The 24,756-nt window shown below is 43.0% G+C and overlaps 1 protein-coding gene across 2 annotated transcripts in view; it reads left to right on the forward strand.

Annotated features, from left to right (window-relative positions):
• Positions 1-3,654: 3,654 nt before the first annotated feature.
• CNOT10 (CCR4-NOT transcription complex subunit 10) overlaps positions 3,655-24,756 on the forward strand; it is a 58,510-nt gene continuing 37,408 nt past the window's right edge. Inside the window, exons 1-5 of one of the 2 annotated variants that reach the window (XM_044934382.1) lie at positions 3,655-3,929; positions 19,187-19,281; positions 19,663-19,824; positions 21,027-21,177; positions 24,219-24,361. In XM_044934382.1, coding sequence (XP_044790317.1) covers positions 3,908-3,929; positions 19,187-19,281; positions 19,663-19,824; positions 21,027-21,177; positions 24,219-24,361 — 573 coding nt within the window. In that variant the 5' untranslated portion in view covers positions 3,655-3,907. The remainder of the gene's footprint in view (positions 3,930-19,186; positions 19,282-19,662; positions 19,825-21,026; positions 21,178-24,218; positions 24,362-24,756) is intronic. The other variant, XM_006079593.3, reaches the window with a different exon arrangement.

The following is a 24,756-nucleotide window of genomic DNA, read 5'->3' on the forward strand; positions in this document are numbered from 1 at the left end:
CATCATCATGATCAAATTTTAATTACTCGATTTTTCCATATTTATAGTTGCAATAATCTTCCAGAATTCATGTTTCAGAGAGTAATAAAAATGTTTAATATATTTTTTCTTCACTTGTAAATTGGAAATGTCCTCAAGGAGAAGAAACCACTGAGTCACTAAAAACAAAAAAATTCTACCTTGGCAGTTTGACACAGAATCAGATATTGGTAATGTTTGCACAACTTTGTGAATATACTAAAAACCATGAAATTGCACATTTTATTGGGTTGGCCAAAAAGTTTGTTCAGTTAATAATGCATTGTTCGATAAGTATCTTGGTGAAAATAAAAATGTGCTTTTTTTACTTAAAACTAAGTGAACTTTTTGGCCAATCCAATAAAAGGGTGGATTGCATGGTATGTGCTTATATCTCAGTTTTAAAAATTAGATGTCAAAAAAACCCAAAACCAATGACCTCTTATTTTTCACGCTTTGCCAAAAAAAACCCCAAACCAACAACCTCTTATTTTTCATGCTTCTGGGGGTTGACTGAGCAGTTTTTCTGCTTCATATGATGGGCGCTAGGATCACTCACCTGACTGCATTGATCTGGCAGTTGGTTTGAGTTGGAAGGCTCAATAAGGCTTCATTGTTATGTCAGGAACCTTGGTACTGGCTGTCAGTTGCGGCACCTTGGATCTCCTTCCCATAGTCTTTAGCAGGACAGCCTCGCAGGACGGCAGGTGAGTACAAGAGCAGAAAAGTGGACGCTGCCATGCCTTTCAAGGGCTAGAACCAAAATTGGCTCAGGATCACTTCTACATTCAGTTGGTCCAAGCACGTCACAACTCATCTTCAAAGCAGGGGGAAGAGCAGCACGTGTCTTTTGGGATGGGAGGAACTGTTGGCAACCATCCTAGGAGACAGGCTTCCACAAGTGGTGAAGACCACAGAAGTTTGAGGCACTGTGGGTACACAGCCATACCATCACTAGCTGGACGTGAGCTGACTCGTCATGGCTGGTGACACAGCAGAGACCACTGACATTCTCCATCTCCCACTTCTGAATTAACTCTTCTCCCTCTCTATAAACGAGAGAGAGATGCCAATTTTGAAAGATGAGAGACAAGACCCAAGATGTCTTCAATACAGGTGAATTCCAGAAACTTTAAAGCTGAATGTAGAGGTTAAGGTAACAGTTGCTTATAGTCTTGTTACTTGGGAAAATGGGTTAACATCTGAGCCTCATTTTCCTGATCTGTGAAATGGATAAGGACCCACAGAGGGGACCACATGTGAGCAAGTGAAAACTGGCTCTGCTGACAAGCCTGGAGACTAAGAAAGTGAGACATAATTCTGCTAGCAGAACGTCCCCAGCTGGACATACACAGCTCTCACAGGATATGAACATGTCCAGAGAAGCTTACGCCATGATTGTTGTGGCAACAAGACAGAAACAAAGCCCTCCACAAGCACAACAATGATGGAACACCTTCTTCTGACATGAGTGGTGCTGCCCCTTGACCAAGGATAACTCCAACCTTGCTCTAATCCTCCTGCCTCCTGGATAAAAACTAAGACACTGGAACTCTGATCGTCTGCTTCCTGAATGCATCCAATTCCAAACTGCCAACCCCCCAACTTTCCTAATCCCTCTTTAAAATCATCCAGAAAGTGCCCAAATTCTATTAATTTCCTGCTAATTCCTTTTTTATTGGGAGGCTCCTCACAGCAGCAAGATCAATAAACACTTCAGGTGTCTTTTTATGTGGGTTCTAACATACTCATCAAAAGACATACTAGAACGTTCATATTGGCCTTATTAGGCATAGACAAAATACCCAACTACTCAGCAGTAAATGAATACCTCAATTATGATACATTTGCGTAATGGTACATTACGTATCAGTGAGAAACTAACTTTGCTCAACGTGGACACATCTTGTAAGACGGAGCAAAATAAGCCAGATTCTCAAGAAAATATACTGTGATCCACTCTTATTCAGTTTGAAAACAGGTAAATAATCAATGGGGTTAGCCATCAGTTAGGAATCACCCTTGTGGGGGGGATGGGAGGAGGCACGAGGGGGCTTCTGCAGGTGGGTAACCTGTCATCCTTTCTCTGGGTGCTAGTTATGTGGATATGCTGAGATGATGAAAATTCAAAAATCAGTGTTTATGCTTTGTGTACTTCTCTGTGTATATATTAATATGAATTAGGGTTGTTTTTTTTTAATGGGCAACCATGTTAAAGGGACATGGAGCAAACCTGAAAAAGTTCCCAATTAAAAAAGCTGAAACAATTTGAGCAACAAGATCATGTAATATTGGGTTATAACAATATAAAATAAATGTCCATGTAAAGAGGATGTGGTTTATACAGCAATGGAATACTATCCAGCCATAAAGAAGAATGAAATAACACCATCTGCAGCAACACTAACGGCTAGTCACTTCTGCGGTCTTTCTCCCTAAAACCTATTACCCTAGTCTCACCATGAAAAACCACTGCTGCTGCTGCTAAGTCGCTTCAGTCGTGTCCGACTCTGTGCGACCCCATAGACGGCAGCCCAGCAGGCTCCCTCGTCCCTGGGATTCTCCAGGCAAGAACACTGGAGTGGGTTGCCATTTCCTTCTCCAATGCATGAAAGTGAAAAGTGAAAGTGAAGTCGCTCAGTCGTGTCCGACTCTTCGCGACCAGGCTGCTCTGACCATGGGATTTTCCAGGCAAGAGTACTGGAGTGGGTTGCCATTACCTGTATAGACCCAAATCCAGGTCCATTCTTCGTAAGTCCTAACCAGTACTCTTCAAAGCTGTCAAAGTCATCAAGAACAAGGAAAATCTGAGAAGTGATCAGTCAAGAAGAGCCTAAGGAGGGAACTCCCTGGCGGTCCAGTGATTAGGAATCGGATGGCCGCCTAGGTTAGATACCTGGTGAGGGAAACTAAGATGGCACAAGCCGCGGGGCACAGTCAAACAAAAGCCTAAGGACACGTGAATAAATTTAATGTGGCATCTTGGACAAGATCCTGGAACAGAAAAGGGACACTAGCTGAAAAAAAAACTTTTTTTTTAATTTTTTTAAACGCTGAATTTAAAAGTTAATACTAATATATCAACCGAGGTGGTTTCTCATATGTGACAGACGTACCTCAGTAGGGTACGTCTTGAATAATTAATCAAGATGCTCACAACAAGGGAAACTAGGTGAGGAGTACGCAAGAGCTCCAAGTATCATCTGCAATTTTCCTGTAAATCTAAAACTTCTAAAATAAAATGTTTTATTTTGCTTTCAAACACGGACCTGCAACTGGGCTTTCTCACAAAGCTGTGAGAAATTCTTACAGGTGTACAAGCCAAGTGCAAGGCTCAATGCTTAACACATAGATATGAGGTGTAGTTTGGTTTCATGTGAAATAAGGGACAAGAATTCCAATACTCATCAATTGTTACCAACTGTTATCAGTGTAAAGCACAAGGGACCCCGTACAGCCCAGCCCAGCCCGGCCAGCCCACGCGCAGGCGAGCCAGCGAGCGAGCGCGCGCACGCCGGCCGGCGCGCTCACGCCGTGGGGGCGGGGCAGCGAGGACGCTGGCGTAGGGCGGGGCCAGGCGCAGTTCCCACGCTGGCCTCGGCGCCCGGAAGTAGTGTGTCAGGGGACTCCGCGGGGCGGAAGCCGCGCAGAAGTGGAGGCAGTGGCGCCCCTCGGGCAGGGGACGCTGCTGGTGCTGTTGCTAGACGACGCGAACTAGCCTTCGTCACTTCCTTAGCCCGCCGTCTGCCCACTCCCCAGGCCGGAACCCAGGGACCCGGAGCCGGGGTGGGCGCAGGCTCGTCCTCCGACGTCCAGGACAGCAGCCAGCTGGGCAGCTGGAGTGGAGGCCACGCCACCTGCAGGGAAGAATCCGAGCCGAGGCGGGAAGATGGCTGCAGACAAGCCTGCAGGTGAGGCGCCCGCGCCCGCGCGCTGGAGCGGCGGGAGCGGGCAGACCCTGCGCTGCTGCCGCGGGGCCCCAGGTGGAGACTTCGGGGCTGCTCTCTTTGGGGCGTGCATTTCTCTCCCTTAGACCCTCCCTCGGCCGCCGCTAATGTGAGTCTTTGGGCCCGAGGTCCAGTAGTTTCTTACCAAGTGCAACACGAAGCCGCTTCTGTTCGCCTTTGCCTTGCTCTTCGGAATTTCTCTGGTTTAAAAAGCATGAGTCTAGATGGCCGTTTCACAGACTTTTCGACTTCCCACTGGGGAAGGCAGAGCAAGGAAAGTTCACCCCGGAGACGCAGCGCCGTGATGCCCGTGGCTCAGGCTACGACACTTACCTGGGTGGCTTCGGCCACACCAGCCTGCCTGTGGTCCGCGACGTCCTGTGTAATTAACTTTGTCGAAACCACTTATTGAAATAGGCATAACGTTATCTTGTCTCACTTCGGTCTGTGCTCTCTAGTGCCTTGTTATTTAGAACCTTTTACCCTCTAGTTCATCAAGATTAATCTCAACGGTTTTCTTTATGGATTACTATTCCATTCCTAGACTCTTCTCTATTTGAGGAATATAAAATTCTTTCCTGCCTACCTCTGGGACGATCTTGATACCTGTTTCCTGTAAGGAAATAATGTTCTCTGTGGCATCCATCCACGTTTTGTTGGAAGGCGCTTAAATTACAGGTTTTAGAAGTGGTCAACACAGACTTTTTACAATAAAATTTATATATTTTTTAAGAGGGAAAAGAAAATGTGCTCCAGGATTTTTTAATTAGATCCTGATCTCAATAATTGACAAACTGGATTTGATATTAAAGTGAGCCAATCCTGATACATGCGTGTGTGCTCAGTTGCTGACTCTTTTCAACCCCGTGGACTGTAGCCCGTCAGGCTCCTCTGTCTATGAAATTTTCCAGGCAAGAATAGTGGATGGCGTTGCCATTTCCTACTTCAGGGGACCGTGCCAATCGTAATACAGGTACAGATAAGTAAAATCATTAGAACATCTCTTCAGTAATCTAAGAAAAACAAGAGAAAAGATCTAGAAAGTGGGGCTAAGCATTTAGAGCGTGCTAGAGAATTTTAGGTAGGCTGGTCAGGAAAAGCCTTTCGTGAGGTGATGGTTGAGCCCAATGAAATGAAGTGAGCCTCATGGAATGGGGAGGGGTGGGTTGAGAGAAAGTTCCACACAGGGATAAGCTTGGCCTGTCCAAGTCTGACCGAGAAGGCAATGGCACCCCACTCCAGTACTCTTGCCTGGAAAATCCCATGGACGGAGGAGCCTGGTAGGCTGCAGTCCATGGGGTCACTAAGAACCAGACAGGACTGAGCAACTTCACTTTCACTTTTCACTTTCATGCATTGGAGAAGGAAATGGCAACCCACTCCAGTGTTCTTGCCTGGAGGATCCCAGGGACGGGGGAGCCTGGTGGGCTGCCGTCTATCGGTCACACTGAGTCGGACACGACTGAAGCGACTTAGCAGCAGCAGCAGTCCAAGTCTGAACCAAAGGGACCAGCATGTTGTTGTTCAGGTGCTAAGTCATATCCTACTCTTTGTGATTCCATGGACGGTAGCCTGCCAGGCTCCTCTGTCCTCCACTCTCTCCCAGAGTTTGCTAAAATTCTTGTCCATTGACTCCATAATGCTGTCTAACCGTTTCATCCTCTGCCGCCCCCTTCTCCTCTTGCCTTCAATCCTTCCCAGCATCAGAGTCTTTTCCAGTGAGTTCACTCTTCACATCAGGTGGCCAAAGTATTGGAGTTTCAGCAACAATTATTATATACTAATAAATATATATATATTTATTTGCCAGTGAATATTCAGGCTTGATTTCCTTTAGGATTGACTGGTTTGAATTCTTTGCAGTCCAGGGGGCTCTCAAGAGTCTTCTCCAGCACCACAGTTTGAAAGCATGAATTCTTAAGTGCTCAGCCTTCTTTATGGTCCAACTCTCACATCCTTACTAGAAAAACCATGACTACTAGAAAAACCGTAGCTTTGACTATACATGCCAGTCTATCACTGCTTCCACTTTTTCCCCTTCTGTTTGCCATGAAGTGATGGGACCAGATGCCGTGATCTTAGTTTTTTGAATGTTGAATTTCAGGCCAGCTTTTTCACTCTCCTCTTTCACCCTCATCAGGAGGCTCTTTCTTTCCTCTTTGCTTTCTGCCATTAGAGTGGTATAATCTGTGTATCTGAGGTTGTTGATACTTCCAGCAGTCTTGATTCCAGCTTGTTGTTTCATCCAGCCTGGCATTTCACACGATGAACTTTGCATAGAAGTTAAATAACCAGGGTGACAATATACAGCCTTGTTGTACTCCTTTCCTAATTTTGCATGTCAGTTGTTCCACATCCAGTTCTAAGTGTTGCTTTTTAGCCACATACAAGTTTCTCAGGAGACAGTTAAGGTGGTCTGGTAATCCCATCTCTCTAAGAATTTTCCACAATTTGTTGTGATCCACACAGTCAAAGGCTTTACTGAAGCAGAAGTTTTTCCGGAACTCCCTTGCTTCTTCCATGTTCCAAAGAACATTGACAATTCCATCTCTGGATCCTCTGCCCCTTCGAAACCCAGCTTGTATATCTGGCAGTTCTCAGTTCAGGCGCTGTTGAAGCCTTGCTTGAAGGATTTTGAGTATTACCTTGCTAACATGTAAAATGAGTGCAATTGTACAGTAGTTGGAACATTCTTTGGCGTTGCCTTTCTTTGGGATTGGAATGAAAACTGACCTCTTCCAGTCCTGTAGCCAGTTTTCCAGTCCACTACTGAGTTTTCCAAATTTGATGACATATTGACTGTAGCACTTTAACAGCATCATCTTTCAGGATTTGAAATAGCTCAGCTGGAATTCCATCACCTCCACTAGCTTTGTTCGTAGTGATGCTTCCTTTCTAAGGCCCACTTGACTTCACATTCCAGGATGTCTGGCTCTAGGTGAGTGACCACACCACTGTGGTTATCTTAGTCATTATGACCTTTTTTGTACAGTTCTTCTGTGTATTCTTGCCACCTCTTAATCTCTTCTGCTTCTGTTAGGTCCATACCATTTCTGTCCTTTATTGTGTCCATCCTTGGATGAAATGTTCCCTTGATATCTCTAATTTTCTTTAAGAGATCTTTAGTCTTTCCCATTCTATTGTTTTCCTCTATTTCTTTGCATTGGTCGCTTAAGAAGGCCTTCTGGTCTCTCTTTGCTGTTCTCTGGAACTCTGCATTCAGTTGGGTATAGCTTTCCCTTTGTCCCTTGCCTTTCATTTCTTTTCTTTCCTCAGCTATTTGGAAAGCCTCCTCAGACAGCCACTTTGCCTTATTGCATTTGTTTTTCTTTGGAATGGTTTTGTTCACTGCCTCCTGTACAGTGTTAAAAACCTCTGTCCATAATTCTTCAGGCACTCCAGATCTAATCCCTCGAATCTGTTCATTACCTCCACTGTATAAGGAATTTGATTTAGGTCATACGTGAAAGGCCTAGTGGTTTTATCTACTCTCTTTAGTTTAAGCCTGAATTTTGCAATAAGGAGCTCATGATCTGAACTACATTCAGCCCCAAGTCTTGTTTTTGCTGACTGTATACAGAGTCTGTATCTTTGGCTGCAAAGAACATAATCAGTCTGATTTCGGTATCGATCATCTGGTGATGTCCATGTGTAGAGTCTTCTCTTGGGTTGTGGGAAAAGGGTATTTGATATGACCAGCATGTTCTCTTGACAAAACTCTTGTTAGCCTTTGCCCTCCTTCATTTTTACTCTGTGGCCAAACTTGCCTGTTATTCTGGGTTTGTCTGGACTTACTACTTTTGCATGCCAATCCCCTATGATGAAAAGGACGTCTTTTTTTTTTTTGGTGTTCGTTCTAGAAGCTCCTCCGTCCTTGGAATTCTCTTGGCAAGAATACTGGAGTGGGTAGCCATTCCCTTCTTCAGGGGATCTTCCTGACCCAGGAATCAGTCCCGGGTCTCCTGCATTGCAGGCAGATTCTTTACCATCTGAGCCACTAGGGAAGTCCATAGGTCTTCATAGAACTGGTCAACTTCAGCTTCTTCAACATCAATGGTTGGGGAATAGACTTGAATTACTATGATGTTGAATGGTTTGCCTTGGAAACAAACCAAGAGTATTTCATTGTTTTTGAGACTGCACCCAAGTAATGCATTTTGGACTCTTGTTGACCATGCGGGCAACTCAGTTTCTTCTAAGGGATTCTTGCCCACAGTGGTAGATGGTCATCTGAATTAAATTCACCCATTCCCATCCGTTTTAGTTCACTTATTCCTAAGATGTTGATGTTCACTCTTGCCATCTCCTGCTTGACCACGCCCAATTTGTCTTGATTAATGGTCCTAACATTCCAGGTTCCTATGCAGTATTGTTCTCTACAGCATCAGACTTCACACTACACACATCCATAGCTGAGTGTTGTTCCCATGTTGGCCCAGCCACTTCATTCTTTCTGGAGCTATTGGTAATTGCCCTCTGCTCGGAGAAGGCAATGGCACCCCACTCCAGTACTCTTGCCTGGAAAATCCCATGGATGGAGAAGCCTGGAAGGCTGCAGTCCATGGGGTTGCTAAGAGTCGGACACGACTGAGTGACTTCACTTTCACTTTTCACTTTCCTGCATTGGAGAAGGAAATGGCAACCCACTCCAGTGTTCTTGCCTGGAGAATCCCAGGGACGGCGGGGCCTGGTGGGCTGCCGTCTATGGGGTCGCACAGAGTTGGACACGACTGAAGTGACTTAGCAGCAGTAGCAGCTTCCCAAGTAGCATATAAGACACCTTCCAACCTGGGGGCTCACCTTCCAGTGTCATATCTTTTTGCCTTTCATACATGTACTCATGTCCATGGGTTCTCCAGGCAAGAATACTGGAGTGCATTGCCTTTTCCTCCTCCAGTGGACCACGTTTTGTCAGAACTCTTCACTGTGACCCATCATCTTTGGGCCCTGCATGGCATGGCTCATAGCTTCATTGAGTTGCAAAACCACAATAAGGCTGCTATCCATGAAGGGAAAGGTGACCAGCATATTCCTTCTCAGTTTAGGACATTGTGTCTCCCCCAGCTTTACCATTCCTACTTGTCCATATCAGTGCCCTTGCCTGGAATGACCTTTTTAGCTCTGAAATCTATCTAGGTTTCAAATCTTACCTCTGTTATTCTTCTACTTAATCGTTCTTTGGTTTGCCAGAATTGAGTGCCAAGCCCTGCCTTTGATGTTGAAGAAATGGATGTGACACAGCCCCTGCTTTTGACGGTCTGCTCTTCAGTGTGTTAGAGACAGCCCCGTAACAGTGACCCTCCCACTTGGGAAGAGCTGTGTAATATGTGTCACAGAAAAATAGGGTTTAGAGTGATTGTTGCTTTGATTGGTTTAAGCTTATAGCCCACACTGTAGGAAACTTCCTGCCTGGATAATCAGGTTGACTTTGTATTAAGTAGGTAAGGATAGAGTTAAATAAAACAAAACTGGAAGCCCAGAGACTGAAACCAGCTAATGTTGTGGATTAATTTATTCAGTAATATTCACCAGTTTAGCCTACCCTGCCAGGCACTGCAAAGTCTCTGTCCTCATGGAGCTTGTAATATACATGAAAGGCAGATAAATATGTAAACAATGTAAGAAATAACTAGGATTTCAAGCTGTGATAAATTGTGAAGACGGACTCTCCTAGGGATTCAGTGGTGAAGAATCCACGCTTCCTCTACAGGGAGCGTGGGTTCCATCCCTGGCCAGGAAACTAAGATCTCACATGATGCATGGTGTGGCCCCCCCAAAAGAAATGTGAAGAGAAAATAAGAGGATAAAGGATAACTGAGAGCAGGGATCCTACTTTGAGTGGATTGATGAGAGGAGGAAGGGCTCTGTTAGAGACGACATTTGAACAAGACCCTGACGATAAAGAGCCAGCGGGCCGAATGGGGGAAGAAGGATACCAGGTGGGAGGAGTATCCACTGTGCAGACCCCTTGGACAGCAGGAAGACCCCTGGAGCCTAAGCACCGTGAGGACAGGCGTGTTTGTTTAGTCGTGTGCTACCTCCAGCTCCTAGACCAACAGCTGGTGTGTATCAAAGCACTCAGCATATTCATAGCCTAGTCAGCAGAAGAAGCATGGCAAGAGGCGGTTAGAATTGTGGCAGAGGTCAGCTTCTTCCAGCCTTGTACAGGCCATGGAAGAAGGTAGGATTTCTTTCTAACTAAAGAGGAGCCTTAGAGATTTCGGCAGGGGCATCCAAGACCTTTTAGTGGCAGCGTGAGAGATCTAGTTCTGACCAGAAAGAGAACCCGGGCACCCTGCCTTGAGAGCTCGAAGTCTTAGTCACTAGTCCATGAGTTCTTGTTTTAAGTGAGCCAGGTAAGTGATGAAGAGTTAGGAGCCTGGGGTGTGAAATCAGACAGCCTAGGTTCATCCTGCTTGTGCTACTTGTTATTTGTGTGACCTTGGGCAGATTTTTTAAAGAAACCATTTTTTTAAGCCTCAGTTTTCCTGTGTGGAGAAAGAGAATGGTTATATCTACCTCACAGTTTTGGAAAGGGGTTAAATGGGCTCAATGTAGGCCCTGGTTTTTAAAAATGCTGACTAGTATTACTTTAGGGTAGGGGTTGATGGAGAAGAGGGGCACGTGTGAGAATCTTTGAAGGAGTGAAATTGGCAGAACTTGTGGATAACTGGGACTAGTTGGTGAGCATGAAGCCTTGCTCCTTGAGAAAGGTTCTAAATTGAGCCTGTTTCTTCATTTGTAAAATGGGGGTCCTAATAGTCTTTTAATTTATTCCTAATAGCTTCCTGATGTATTTACCTCACCTGGTTATAGTTTGTGACCTTCAGCTGAGGTGAGGTGTGTGTTTGCTGATTACCTGAAAAAGGGAAAGACGACCAGATGAGTAATAGGAAGTCAGGAGAAGAGTATTTAAAGATGGCTTTGAAATCTTGAGCCAGGATGACTGTAAAAATGGCGAGAAGACATGAAAGGACCTGGTGACCGTCGTATAGAGTGAAGTAGGTCAGAAGGAAAAAGACAAATATCATGTATTAACGCATACACGTGCAATCTGAAAAAATTGATATAGACAATCTTATTTGCGAAGTAGAAATAGACACACAGACATAGAGAACCAATATATGGACACCAAGGGGAAAGGAGGAATGTGGGAGGAACTGGGAGACTGGGGTTGACATGTATCACTACTGATACTATGTATAAAGTAGAGGACTCACGAGAACCTAGGGTGCAGCACGGGGAACCAGCACAGGGAACTCCACTCGGTGCTCTGTGGTGACCTCCATGGGAAGGCAGTCCAAAAACGAGGGGATATATGTATACGTATAACTGGTTCATGTTGCTGTACAGTAGAAACTAACACAACACTGTAAAACAGCTGTACTCCAATAACAGTTTTTTTTTAAATGGTAGGAAGAACAAAATGAGAGAACTTTAAGCCAAGGCTACTTTTATTTTATTTAAAACACCCCCAACGTTTTGATTGTTATTAAGTATATAAGGTAAAAAATATGAAGTCCTCTATCACTTCTGCCCAATCGCACTCTCCAGGTAACTGAGTTTCTGTGTTCTTCCAGACTATCCAAGCTCACATCAAATATGTGTTCATACACACACATACACACACGCACGCACGCACGTGTCCGACTCTTTGCAACCCCATGGACTGTAGCCCTCCAGGCTCCTCTGTCCATGGAATTCTCCAGGCAAGAATACTAGAGTGGGTTGTCATCCCTTTTCCAGGAGATCTTCCCCACCCAGGGGTTGAACCCCAGTCTCCCACATTGCAGGCAAATTCTTTACCACCTGAGCCTCCAGGGAGAACCATGTATATGTGTATATGTATGCCAAAGAAGAAATAAACTGTGCAATACTGTCTTGCCATTTGCTTTTTTCACAGTCCAATAAGGAATCTGTGTTTTTTTTTAAACCTTTTTATTTTTTAATCAAAATGTAGTTAATGGAGTCTGTACATAAATTATCTTTAAGTGACCTACATAAGATATTTTAAGCGTTTTTAACATTTAAGAATTGTCTTATAATTCCAATTTAAAATGTATAATTGAGTAAATAATTGACTTAGAGTTGTGATTGTAAATTGAAGCCTTTGTATTGCATGCACATAATTAAAGAGTCACTGTTCTCATAAGCTTAATTTTTTAAATTTATAAGCTGTTTGAGTTCTTAGGAAATTTTGTATTTTTAAGTCAAAGATTGTTGCTAAAATGGGTTATATTAAATTATTTAAAGTGGTTAAAATTTTATGTTTGAAAGTGTAAGTGAAATCAAACATTCATCACAGCCCTTTAAATGAAAACTCCAAATAGAGTAAGAGGATCTAAGTTGAATGTATAAGTTTGAGGAAAAATTTCAGCTTTCTGAGCTCATAAATTAATAAGTATTAATATCTGAAAACTATAGTAAATCTATGCCCCCAAACTACTCTCAGGTATGAAAATAAAAATGCTTATCTGCACTGGTAGTGTTCTGCTTTGCCTGTCTTCCCCAGAGTGTGCTGATATTCCTGGTGCTTGCTGTTCTATTCTTTATCTCTCCTGTGTTCAAGTCTGTAGCGTTGCTGGTCACATGGTACTCCTCTGAGCTGTGGAGAAAGCAGCCATCGTATGTAGGACTTTGCTAAGACAGGTATACTTGGTCCAGTGATAGAAAACCACATGTGAGGTTTGTGAACCTTGGCTGGATGGTGGCTTTAGTAAACCTGAATTATTTTTCTTTGAAATGGCATCCTTCTTATTTAAAATTTTCCTTCACAAAATCATCAACATTGTTTTGCAAGTATAGCAGCAGACTTCATTAGGCCTTCATTTCTTTTGTCTTGGGGGAAAATTTTCTTTCCTTGAACCTCATCGGAGCTCTACTTGGAAAAGTGTAACTTGTATGGAAGATCCTCCTCCAATCAGATTTGAATTGTTAACATTCTGTACTGGAATCTGTCTGGGCTTTCAGTTAACTGACTTTTTTCAGTTTGGGGAAAGTGGTGTGTTTCTTTTCTACTTAATTTAAACCTAATTGTTTGGTTAGAAATGAAGCCTGTTGGCTTAAAAAACGTCAAGGTTTGTGTGCCAAAGAGCTCTGTACGCCTCGATGGTCAGCCCTGTTCATTAGGCCAGAGTAGAAGGAAGGTCAAGCTTATGGATGAACGGTCATATACTCTTGCAGTTGGCAACGGAGACTATTTTTGGACAAATAAAGACACATTGTGGAATTATGTGCAGACTCTTTCTGGTAAGAAGTCAGTTACCTCCAAAATGAATGTTTTAGAGACTATTCCTTGGAGAAAACTTGAAAAGTGCATAAAGATAAGGAAAATAAAAATAATAATCTCATTGAAGTAGTATTTTTTTCCCTTAAGTTTTATCTTGAAGTAAAAGAATGTAAGTAGAATAATGGCTGGTTAACATGTAAGACAGAGAAGGCAATGGCACCCCACTCCAGTACTCTTGCCTGGAAAATCCATGGACAGAGGAGCCTGGTAGGCTGCAGTCCATGGGGTCACTAAGAGTCGGGAACGACTGAGCGACTTCACTTTCACTTTTCACTTTCATGCACTGGAGAAGGAAATGGCAACCCACTCCAGTGTTCTTGCCTGGAGAATCCCAGGGACGGGGAAGCCTGGTGGGCTGCCGCCTCTGGGGTCGCACAGAGTCGGACACCACTGAAGTGACTTAGCAGCAGCAGCAGCAGCAACATGTAAGAGGCTGTTTATGAGCTCAGTTCTCTAAAATGTCTGTTTCAGAGTCTCTTGTCAGCCTTAGAGTCTAGCTTATCAACGTGCTTCTGTCCTTATTTAGAGGATTTTAGGAGATTTACTTTCACTTTTCACTTTCATGCATTGGAGAGGGCAATGGCAACCCACTCCAGTGTTCTTGCCTGGAGAATCCCAGGGAAGGGGGAGCCTGGTAGGCTGCCATCTATGGGGTCGCACAGAGTTGGGCACGACTGAAGCGACTTAGCAGTAGCAGCAGCAGCAGGGGCTTCCCTGGTGGCTCAGTCTCCTGCCTGGAGTGCAGGGGACCTGGGTTTGATCCCTGGGTGGGAAAGATTCCTTAGAGGAGGAAACAGCCACCCACTCCAGTGTTCTTGCCTGGAGAAGCCCATGGACAGAGGAGCCTGGTGGACTTGTGGGCTACAGTCCATGGGGTCGCGGAGTTGGACACGACTGAAGCGACTAAACCATCACCACCACGGTTTCTAGGGGATAATGGTAGCAGTGGCCACATGAACCAATCTGTTCTGGTGGAAAGTAGAAGCTTGACTCTTCAGTGACTTGGTGAATTGTCTTGTGTTTCCCTCTGCCCTGTATTTATAAATCACAATTTATAAATGACATTTGGACCCAGAAGCCCTGTTAAAGAATGGCATCTAATGTAGGGAGGCTGTATTTTTAGAAGAAGCTGTGGAGATAACTTGATGGCAAACTAAGAATTTGGGGTATTTGGTTTCAATTTAGTGTACTTCTGTATGAGAGGAGATACGTCAGGTTTCCTTTAATAATTTTTTTAAGTATTAATATCTATGTTCATTGTTAATATGTTGACTTTACCTAGAGTTGAGGTTCCATCTCAATCTAAACTCATACTTTGCTTTTTGGGGATCCTGAAATCCTGTGTCCTTAGTTTTACACATTTTAAAGAAATTGGTCTTTACTGTAATTGGGCACTTGAAAGTTTTGCCAGGCGGGTGTATTGTGTAAGCAGTTGACTTAACAGAAACTCACTGTTACTAGCTTTTTAATGAAAAACTCTGTTTGACAGAGTCTTCTCAAACCAGTGAGCTCTCTTCATCAAACTATTAGTTTTTCCTCTGTTAGGACTCAGTTCTTATCTATCTGTATGCAAAGTGGAAATGAAATACTAATTTATGTAACTTTAATTATCAGAAGTAACACTTCTTATAAACCCAAATACCGGAATACCTTTTTTTTTTTGGTAGCAGATCTAAGTCTTAGATAAGTTCACAAGTTGCATTTTGTTTTAAAGTATGTGGTGATTCTCAAGAGTGTTCAGTCTAAGAATAGGGGTTTCACAGTGATCCAAGGAGCTGTTCACACTAAATGTAATTCATTGTTTATTTGTATATTTAAAGTGCAGAAATAAGTATTTTGTTTAAAAAAAAGCCACAGTGGAGTCCTTAGTTCTGTGATAGGGAAGGTGGGAAGGAAGCTAATATTTAGTTACATCTCTAAGCAAAGAGATAGGTGGCCAAGGGGAGACCAGACTGGAAATGTGACTAATTCTAAGACACGTGTTTTCATTGTACTGTGACGATAGGGAAACTGGGAGTCTTTACTAACTGTTGTTATGTGCCTGGCCAGGGCTTCCACATGCTCATCTCACACACCAGCAAAGTAATGCTCAAAATTCTCCATGCCAGGCTTCAACAGTATATGAACCAAGAACTTCCACATGTTCAAGCTGTATTTAGAAAAGGCAGAGGAACCAGAGATCAAATTGCCAACATCCACTGGATCATCGAAAAAGCAAAAGAATTCCAGAAAAACATCTACTTTTGCTTCATTGATTACGCCAAACCTTTTGACTGTGTCGATCACAACAAACTGTGGAAAATTCTTAAAGAGATGGGAATACCAGACCGCCTGACCTGCCTCCTGAGATCTGTATACAGGTCAAGAAGCAACAGTTAGAACTGGTTGTGGAACAACAGACTGGTTCCAAATAGGAAAAGGAGTATGTCAAGGCTGTATATTGTCACCCTGCTTATTTGACTTATATGCAGAGTACATCATGCAAAATGCTGGATTGGGTGAAGCACAAGCTGGAATCAAGATTGCCGGGAGAAATATCAATAACCTCAGATATGCAGATGACACCACCCTTATGGCAGAAAGTGAAGAACTAAAGAGCCTCTTGATGAAAGTTAAAGAGGAGAGTGAAAAAGTTGGCTTAAAACTCAATATTCAAAAAACAAAGATCATGACATCCGGTCCCATCACTTCATGGCAAATAGATGGGGAAACAGTGACAGACTTTATTTTGGGGGGCTCCAAAATCACTGCAGATGGTGATTGCAGCCATGAAATTAAAAGATGCTTGCTCCTTGGAAGAAAAGCTATGACCAACCTAGGCAGCATATTACAAAGCAGATACATTACTTTACTGACACAGGTCTTTATAGTCAAAGCTATGATTTTTCCAGTAGTCATGTATGGATGTGAGAGAGTTAGACTATAAAGAAAGTGGAACGCCGAAGAATTGATGCTTTTGAACTGTGGTGTTGGAGAAGACTCTTGAGAGTCCCTTGGACTGTAAGGAGATCAAACCAGTCAATCCTAAAAGAAATCATTGGAAAGACTGATGCTGAGACTGAAGCGCCAATAATTTGGCCACCTGATGTGAAGAACTGACTCATTAGAAAAGACCGTGATGCTGGGAAAGATTGAAGTCAGAAGGAGAAGGGGAATATAGAGGATGAGATGGTAGATGGCATCACTGACTCGATGGACATGAGTTTGAGCAAGCTCCAGGAGTTGGTGATGGATAGGAAAGCCTAGTGTGTTACAGTCCGTGGGGTTGCGAAGAGTCTGACATGACTGAGCAACTGAACTGAACTAAGGGCTTCCTAAAATCAGCTCTTTTGACACTGGGTTCTTTGACATGCTCCTGGAAAACAGTTTTCTAGGCCTTTATCAAAAAATACCAGGACTTCCCATGTAGTCCAGTGGTTAAGACTCCACACTTCTGCTGCAGGGGGCACAGGTTTGATCCATGGTCAGGGAAATAAGACCCCACATGCTGAGCAGTGCAGCCCCACCAAAAAATGCCCATGCCATAAGGGTACCTATGGTTTAATGAACTCTCACAAATCCAGAAGCAACCCGCCCCCCCCGGCCCCGCCACAGTCTCCTCTGATAGATCTGCAGTCACTAGACCCCTTATCTTACTTCTAAACCTTAACATTAGTTTTAGACAGACATTTATTTAATGTTTGTTTTTATTTGTTTATTTGGCTACACCGGGCCCTAGTTGCAGCTTGTGGAGTCTAGTTCCTCCACCAGGCATCGAGTTCCTCCACCAGGCCCGAAACCCAGCCTCCTGGATTGGGAGTGTGAAGCCTTAGCCACTGGAACACTGAAAATCCCTAGGCAGGCATTTAAAAATAAAACTTAAAAAAAAAAGTAATCAGTGATCATTGTAAAAATTTAGACAGTTGTTGTCAAATGCAAGTTTGTGTGCCTGAGGCACAGTGAGGCCAAACCAAGATGTCAGAGTTTGGAGCAGAAAAAGGTTTATTGCAGGGCCAAGAAAGGAGAATGGGTAGCTTGTGCTAAAAAAACCCCAAACTCCCCCAACAGTTTGTAGCCAAAAGTTTTTGTAGGCAAAACCTGGGTTGAGAGCTGCAGGGTTTGTGGCTTTCTCTGATAGGCTGGTGGTGAGGTAACCAGAATCGTGTGCTCAGCCTGAAGTTACCATCCTCCATTGGGTAGGGACAGAGTTCCTGCAAAAAAACTCAGAGATACATATATTCCTTGAGCAGGAACCAGGGCCCTGCCCTGCCGTTTCTCGACTGCTCCATCTTCCCTGTTTATTGTTTGAATCTGCCCTTTGAACTTAAGGAAGATCTAGGAGTTGGAAGCTTTTTCCTACAAGCAAGAAATGGGACAGAACGTGGGGGTGGGGGCGTTAGGGGGAAGGGTCAGAAAGTTTTGTATCCAGGAAAACACCATAGACAGAGCCCTCCTGGGTCTCACAGTTAAGAGCAATAGGAAGGAAAGTCAAATCTCTCTTCTGTCCTGCTCCCTGAAGGTAACAACTACAAACTGGATGTTTATCCTTCCAAATGTTATTCTATATACATTCAGAATATCTGTGTATTTTTATAAAACATGGAGCTCTGTTGTATAAAACTGTTTGCAGTCTGCTTCTTTTATTTAAGAAGATGTTGAGGATGTTTCTCCACGTCAAGGCACTGTCGGGACTCAACTTTTAACAATTGTTTAGTGTGCCATTGTATTTCTGTACCACAGTTTACTTAGCAGTTTTCTTAACTGAAGGATGTTTATTTCTAGTCATTCACTATTATAAACAGCGCTGCAGTGAGCATCTTTGTGTATTTGTAGAGTGAATACCTGGAAGTGGGGTTGTTTGGTCAAGAGGTTGTACATGGACAGGTATTGGTGATTACTTCCCAGGAGGTCTGACCAATTTACACTCAGACTCAACAGGTGTTGTCCTTGAGTAGTTTAAAACTTGCATTAGCTGAGATTTTTGCATTTATTTGGGATTTTTTTTTTAATAAAAAACTAATTTTTAAAACAGTAAATTGTAGGGCAGAAATAATATATACGGAAACTTCTATTAAGGAAGCTTTTTAAATGTATTAATCCTGGCTTTTCGATTTCTAAGCCTATGAAAGCCTTCATTGCTTGGTAAATTACCTATGAATTCTTATCGGTGTCATTTTCTCATTGTTAAACGTTACTACTTCCTAACCAGATGATAAACTTCTTGAAGGCACCTCACATGTGCTTATAAATTCTTTGTGCCTGGCATAGGTTCTTGAATATGTGAGATTTGGGGTGTATTGCTGTGGTGGGAGGCAGATCTAGTTCTTTTCTTTAAGACAGGAGTTACTTGTTTTTCTTTCCTTCTTTCTGGCTGTGCTGGGTGTTCGTTGTTGCGTGCAGGCTTTGTCTAGTTGCAGCTGCTGGGCTCTAGAGCACTGACTCAGTAATTGTGGTGCACGGGCTTGGTAGCCCCGTGGCATGTGGATTCTTCCTGGACCAGAGATTGAACCCATGTGTCCTCTGCGTTGGTAGGCAGGGAAGTCCCAGATCTGATATTTTGAAGAAAGCACGATATTCTCAGCCTGGATGTCCTAATGGACAGAGCTGTAATCCTTATATAAAGATTTCCACAGCAAAGGGAGACATTTTTTAAGTTTTTGAAAGAATGCTTCATTCCTCACGAAGAACATTAGTTAGCAAACTTTCCTGATGGTTCAGTGGTTAAGAATCTGCACTTCCAATGCAGGGGGCAGGGTTTAATTCCAGGTCTGGGAACTAAGATCCCACATGCTGCATGGCCTAAAAATAAATATAAAAAATACCAATTATTCATTGTGGTTGAGAAAGGTCAGACTTTGGCAACTCCAGGAGGAAGAAGACAAGAGGAAAACTCGGGATGCGTTCACTGGACAGCTGTTACTTCTCAAGAACTATCAAACTTGTGTGTTTGCAGATCAGGGAGCAGAGAAGCACGAAGGGCCAGGTCCGTCCTCTGGGATCACTGATCAAGAGAAGGAGTTGTCCACCAGTGCTTTCCAAGCTTTCACAGTAAGAAACGGTTTCTCTTAATCAGTTCCATTTTTAGAATCTGTCAAGCGTGATATTTTCACCGTAAATTTATGATCTTTGCTCTGTACTAATTTAAGAGTTAGCTTCAGAGAGTAGGTTTAGGTTTAAATTTCTTTAATTTTAGAGTTTAAATATTGTGAAAGGAATGGGAATAATCTGAGCCATTGCCAAGTTTTTGTGTTTCCAAAATCATATCACAGTTTTTTAATTGATGTGACTATTACTTCATCTAGTGACTTTAGTATATTTAGGGGGATTATATCTTTGTAAAAGCTTTTAAATAAAGATGAATGAAATATATTTGGAAATGAATGTAAAGTTCTTAAAGTTGGTATGTGATTTTGTGTATTTTTGTTTTAGGCTGGAAATTACGATGTCTGTCTGCAACATCTTGCTTGTCTACAAGATATAAACAAAGATGATTATAAAATAATTTTGAATACAGCAGTAGCTGAGTTTTTTAAAAGTAACCAGACAACAACAGATAGTTTGAGACAAACACTTAACCAGCTGAAGAATCAGGTAATACCATACATGAATTTCATTATAAAATATTGTGGTGCTCTCTATGAAATGAAATTAGCAAAGTAAAATTAATGTGACTTTTTATTTGATATTAGTAGCACAATTTCTAATGTATCTGCAACATTTGTATTAGTTTTATTTGTATACAATTCATTTTCTAGGAAATGAAGGTATGCTATGTGATCTTACATTCTGTTGCATTTTAAACTTGAACAGAATAAGCTAATATACAAAATCTGAATGAGCTTTGGAGTTTTGAGAAAGAATTAGAATAGAAATATATGAAAAATGTAGCTGCTGAGATTATAATCTTACTTATAACTGAAAGATCTGATTATTAATAATAATGTCATTGTTTTAGCATTTGAGGTCAGGAAATGATTAATTTTTTAAATAGAAGATACAATTTATTTACGGTTTGGGACTTGCCTTGGTCATTGGTCTGGTCATAATAGCATCTCAAGGTTAGACCTTTGATACTGAAGAGGGCTGGTGGCAGACCTTCAGTGCTGACCGCACAATGAGACCTTACATAACTAAGAACCTCTGTCGGACATCTCTTATTCTTCCCAGTAGCCCGATGAAGTAGCTACTACATTTTTTTTCTCATTTAATAGACTTGAACGCTAAGGTACAGATGACTTGTGCAAATTGTCCAAAGACACAAAGCTTTTACGTAATAAGAGCTACGTGAACCCAGTTCTGTTTGGCTTTTGAGCCCCCGTGCTAAATTCATGAGAACCACCATACTGTAGCGTGACTGTGGGCCCATTCACTCAGTCGCATCCCACTCTTAGACCCCATGGACTGTAGCCCACCAGGCTCCTCTGTCCATAGGACTTTTCCAGGGAAGAATACAGGAACAGGTTGCCATTTCCCCCTCCAAGGGATCTTCCTGACCCAAGGATTGACCAGGGATCCATCTACTAGAACTCGCACCCCTAGAGCCCGTGCTCCACGATGAGAAGCGCCTGCTCTGCGACTGGACAGTAAGCCCCGCTCTCTGCAACTGGAGGTCTGTGTGCAATGGTGAAGACCCAGCACAGCCAGAAATTTACAACAAAACCTTAGGTCCTATTGACAGTGTGGGAGATTTTAGATTAAAAATGTTGGCCTGTGTTCCTGCTTATTCAGATTCTTCCACCTTTACTCTTTATTTTCTTACTGTTAGAACATAATCTCCTTGGATTGTTTTATAGGTACACTCAGCTGTTGAAGAAATGGATGGGTTGGATGATGTTGAAAACAGCATGTTGTATTACAATCAAGCAGTCATCCTGTATCATCTGCGGCAGTATACAGAGGCCATATCCGTTGGCGAAAAACTTTATCAGTTCATAGAACCTTTCGGTATGTCATCTGTCAAGAAATTTGCCTATCTCCTCACACTTGCAAAGGTCTGTGATACTTGTGTCTAGATAACCTAAATCAGAATCCTTTATGAGTGTTTAAAGAAAGAAAAGGCAGTGTCAGATTATCTTAATGGTTAGAAAAAATAAAAATTCTATCACTTTTAGATGAATCTAGGTTTTTCTTTAACATCCTGCTATTACCCCCACCCAGTCTTTGAAGATAACTGTTGGAAATGCTGTTTCTGATTGGAAAGATTCACTGATTTTTTTTTTTTTTTCTTTGCTCTTTAAACACTGCCTTCATGTACCTGATCCTTTCTTTCTTGACTGCTGTGTTAAGGAAGGGGTGTTTTGGAAGTGAGGGGGACAGGGTAGTATTTTACTTCATATATTGCCTAATTAAAATTCTTGTAGGTAATCATAGAGTAGATCATATAGAATACAATTAGCCTTTTGTTAACTAGCTTACAGTTACCAGCCTCGAATAAGAATGCTAAGAAAAGTAAGGACCACTGCTCCGTGGTGACCTGAATGGGACAGAAATCCAAAAAATAGGGGTATATGTTTAAGTATAGCTGATTCACTTTGCTGAACATCAGAAACTGACACAACGTTGGAAAGCAGCTATACTCCAATAAAAGTTAAAGTAAGGGCACGGAAAGAAGAGGGCGTGAATAAAGCAGCAGCAAAGCTGGACCTAAGAAACGTGTAGAGAGGGCTGTTGGCTTCCAGCCTGCGAGCAAGCAGATTTCAGGTGTCTTGTTCTCCACGAGGTCTTTCTTTCAAATTCAAAACACTAGTGTGTGTTCTTGATTTATAAATCCCTGATTGCTGTTATGGTCACTGTAGGACAGATGCTGCTTTGGGAAGATTCCAGGTCCCTGAGCTGACGGCTGGCTGGACAGCTGTCACTGTGGCTCCAGGGAGGCCTTTTCCAGACACTCTTCTGCCCCTCAGCCCTGAGGACGCCGTGCCAGGCAGGAGTGATGAAAGACTGTATGACTAGGGACCAGATCCTCGGCCCTGTAACGCTGGGAATCACAGTTCTACTTCTAGGATGGCATGGATGTGCTTTCTCTCTAAAGCTGGTTTTTAGAATTTCTGAAACAGTGGTCATCTGTACCATGTGCTGTACTACGAGCACAATATAGCAGAAGGGGATGACAGAGGATAAGGTGTTTGGATGGCGTCACCAACTAAATGGACATGAGTTTGAGCAAACTCCAGGAGATAGTGAAGGACAGGGGAGCATGGTGTGCTGCAGTCCATGGGGTCACAGAGTCAAACACAACTTAGCAGCTGAACAACAAACACCAACTCAGTATTCAGATCCATTTTCCTTCTTTGAAACTTTTTTTTACTTTATTACTTGCCTCTTCATACAGTATAAGTTTATTGAGCAGATGCTGTTTTGGAGTCAGAAGATAATAATGAATGCAATCAAGTCTGGCAGAGAGAGCAATACAACAAATATGTATAGTGAGGTAGTTAAATCCTGGGAAGAAAGGATTACCCCTAAAATGGGGTAAAAGGATTGACTGGGGATGTCATTTTTAGATAAGGTGATTGAGGAAGGCCTGGAATAAGACAGTGTTTGGAAAGTGGCTTGAGTGAAGAGGAGAGGCAAGCGCTGCAATGGGCGGGAAAGCGTCAGAGCAAGAGGTTGTAGAGTACGCAGAGGCCCTGCGGTGATGGCCGTTCCGGGGAGTGAGGACGGTGTCACCGGGACAGGAGCAAGCGGGGCCCGGGGAGCAGCACAGACCCGGCACTGTGGCCTGGGTAAGCACTGGCGGGTTCTCAGCTGAGGTGGGTAGCCCTTCTAGACGTGCGACCTTGGCACGTCAACTGCATCGCTTATAAGTGGATTCCACCGTGGCCGCTGTGTAAGCGCAAGCGTGGAACAGGAAGGCTTGTCAGTCCCCGGATTGCACCCCGGCCCCATCACTGGAAGCATGGCGTCCTCACCCCTGGACCACCAGGGGCTTCCCCTGAAATGTTCAGTTCTTGATTATAGCAGCCTTCTTTTCTTTTTGGCATTTAATAAATTTCTATTGGAGTATAACTAGCTGCTTTCCAGTGTTGTGTTAGTTTCTGCTGTACAGCAGAGTGAATCAGCTACATATATCCCCTCGTGTTTGGATTGCCTTCCCATGTAGGTCACCACAGAGCGCTGAGTGGAGTTCCCCGTGCTGCGCACCAGGTTCTCATTAGTTCTCTGTTTTATGCATAGTGGTGTATAGGTGTCAGTCCCAGGCTCGCAGTTCATTCCATCCTGCATTTTTCCCCTCGGTGTCCATATATTTGTTCCCTGTGCCTGTGTCTCTTTCTGGCAGCCTTCTCTTAGACCCTTTCTGTTTGTCTTTTCTTCTGAAAGAAAAGGAGAATGGTGTCATGTCGTGTACCAGGTTACCTCTCCTTCCTTCACTGGTTCTTCTTGGGATTTTTCTCATTGGGTCTTCCTCTTGGCTGGTTCAGCTTCTGGTGTACTCCAGTCTACATCTTGTTTCTTTTGTGTCTCTGATCCCTGTGTTTATTTTCTCTGTCTCAGTGCCTAGAAAGGAAGTCTGTTTTCCTAGAGTCACAGACCTTTTTAGAGTTAGATGGAACAAGTCCTTCTTGTTCACCTAGTCCACCCCCTGCCATCAGGCACGGGAAGTATTCTCTCCACTTTTCAGGTCAATCAGCTGAGTTTGAATAGTTCCATGATGTGCAGAGGCTGTGCATCTGTTAAGTAACCAGGCTGTGGAATTAGGGTTTCCTTCCACCTAGCATAATACTCCTCATTATAAGCGCTGATATTTGGTAGAGACTGTGCCAAAGGAATTTCAGGCACTAGAATCCTGATATGTGAGGCCTTGGGAAGCCTAATAGGATGGCATAGTTGGTACTGCACTTGGCTTCCACACATGGCTCTGGAGAATGAACACTCCTTCAGGTAAAAGACGCAGGCTTTGCTTTTTAGAGCTTTCTGTGGGGGGAATGGTCTGAGATGTTATTTTGGATTGTGACTTTTCTTGTTTGTTCTTTTTTTCCCCCCAGAAGAAAAATTTGCCCAAGCAGTGTGTTTTTTGCTCGTAGACCTGTATATATTAACCTACCAAGCTGAGAAAGCTTTACATCTTCTTGCTGTTCTAGAAAAAATGATTTCACAGGGAAACAATAACAAAAATGGAAAGAATGAGGTGAGTGTTCTGAGGTGATCAGACTAAACTGTAAAGTATGTTTAGTATTTGTGGTTACTAAGTAGTATTTTAATAGGTTTATTGAAATATAATTCACATACACAGAATCTATCATTTGAAACTGTACAGGTCAGTGGTGTTTAGTGTACTCACATAATTGTGCAGCCATTACCACTCTCTGAATTCCAGAACATTGCCATCACTCCAGAAAGAAACCCTGTATCTGTTAGCCATCATTCCCATTCTCTCCTTCCCTCAGCCTCTGGTGCCCACGGGTCTGCTTTCTTTCTTCCTTTTGTTTAATGATAGCTTTGCTATTACTTTTTTTTTTTTGGCTGCACTGGCTCTTAGTTGCTGTGTACAGGCTTGTCTAGTTTCGGTGCTTGGGCTTCTCA

This window comes from Bubalus bubalis, chromosome 21 (genome assembly GCF_019923935.1).
Source record: "Bubalus bubalis isolate 160015118507 breed Murrah chromosome 21, NDDB_SH_1, whole genome shotgun sequence".
NCBI lineage: Eukaryota > Metazoa > Chordata > Mammalia > Artiodactyla > Bovidae > Bubalus > Bubalus bubalis.